The sequence below is a fragment of the Pundamilia nyererei genome, unplaced genomic scaffold, assembly GCF_000239375.1.
Source record: "Pundamilia nyererei isolate P.nyererei 1_Seehausen unplaced genomic scaffold, PunNye1.0 scaffold00405, whole genome shotgun sequence".
NCBI classification, from domain to species: Eukaryota; Metazoa; Chordata; class Actinopteri; order Cichliformes; family Cichlidae; genus Pundamilia; species Pundamilia nyererei.
The window spans coordinates 297,844-299,199 of record NW_005187806.1 but is presented as its reverse complement, the minus strand read 5'-3'; the positions used below and the strand labels follow the sequence as shown (position 1 = coordinate 299,199).

The 1,356-nt window shown below is 43.5% G+C and overlaps 1 protein-coding gene across 1 annotated transcript in view; it reads left to right on the top strand.

The window, feature by feature from the left end:
- The first annotated feature begins 375 nt into the window (after positions 1–375).
- Positions 376–1,356, top strand: part of mtx1a (metaxin 1a) — a 14,259-nt gene continuing 13,278 nt past the window's right edge. Inside the window, exon 1 of the mRNA XM_013915941.1 lies at positions 376–516. Within this exon, the coding sequence (XP_013771395.1) occupies positions 376–516 (141 nt within the window). The remainder of the gene's footprint in view (positions 517–1,356) is intronic.

Here is a 1,356-nt window from a genome sequence, read left to right as displayed (position 1 = left end):
GTCAAAGGTGTGCGCCTTTTTTGACGTCACGCTGTGCGCCATCATTTCTACAATGATGGACTTAGACAAAATACTGTTGCTGTTCATTTTACTCTCTGCATTGTTTAAATGCTTACAAACACACAGTTACTGTCGCTCTACACAGAGGACTCAGTCCTGCTTTTATGCGCCATCTTTAGAGAAAAAGAAGAAAAAAAAGGGAATAAACAGCAAACAGAGGAGATGTTTACAGTCTAGAGGAATATAGACATAAATAAGAGAAAGGCAGCCAATGGAGACACACGTGTTTGAGAACAGTGCAAAGACAGGGCTGAGTATAGAGTCTGTGTGAGTGTCCTGTGACCATGGCTCAGATTGGTGAGGTGGGTGGGCAGGATGGGGTGTGGGGGGAAGGAGCTGTTAGTGAGTCTGGAGGTGTCAAACAGTTGGTGGGCGGGGTTTGAGGGTTCAGCTGTGATGGCCCTGGTTTACCTGAGACAGGAGGATCTGACGATGACCTCTGGGGGGACAAAGATGGTTGGACAGATTGAGGCCAGTTGGTGAGGAAGTGTCTGATCCAGGAGCTGGGGGGTCTAAAGGCGTTCCAGTTTGGTGGTGAGGCTGTCTGAGACGATGGCGTTGAACGCTGAGCCGTAGTCACCTCTCACCGTCGACCACAGAACCAAACACAGAGACCAGAGGAGCTGCAGGAAGCTCCAGTCTGACTTTCATAACGCAGCTCGTTGATCATTGTGGCCGAACTACTGAAAGCATTTAGAAAACTAAAGATTTGCCTCCAAATAAAAGAAAATATCTTTGTGGACTCTCTCAGCACAGATCGTGTTTATATTAACGTGAATAATTCAGACATGATCATGTTACAAATATTAACTGGTTAGAAAGCCTGACTGTGTTTTTGTGGCCTCTCACTCTTTAAAAGGGAAATAAGAATTGTATTATTTGTCATTAGTTACTTTGTTGCTGTGTTAAATGTGGTGTTGTGTAATGAAATGAATGAATAATTCCGTTATGGTTTCCTATCTCGAGTTAAGAAACATCCATATCTACCACCTGACTTCTCATTTTAATCTGCTCCGAGTTCTGATTGAGGAAGATTTAGTTGTGCAACATTTGAGCTTTAGAGTGGAAGCTGCTGAAAACCAACAACGCCACAGTTTCACCACTCGAGACGCAACAGAGGAAGTTTCCTTCATCTTGTTGTTTCACACAGCACACGATGAAAGACGGCAGCTTGTGTTTACAGTGAGAGACTGACTGTTGAACTGTCGATCGGTAAAAAATCAAACGCTTGAACACGTCTACTTTCATTTCTACATCGTAAAATTAATCCAAAATAAAATAAGATGGGATTGTGTC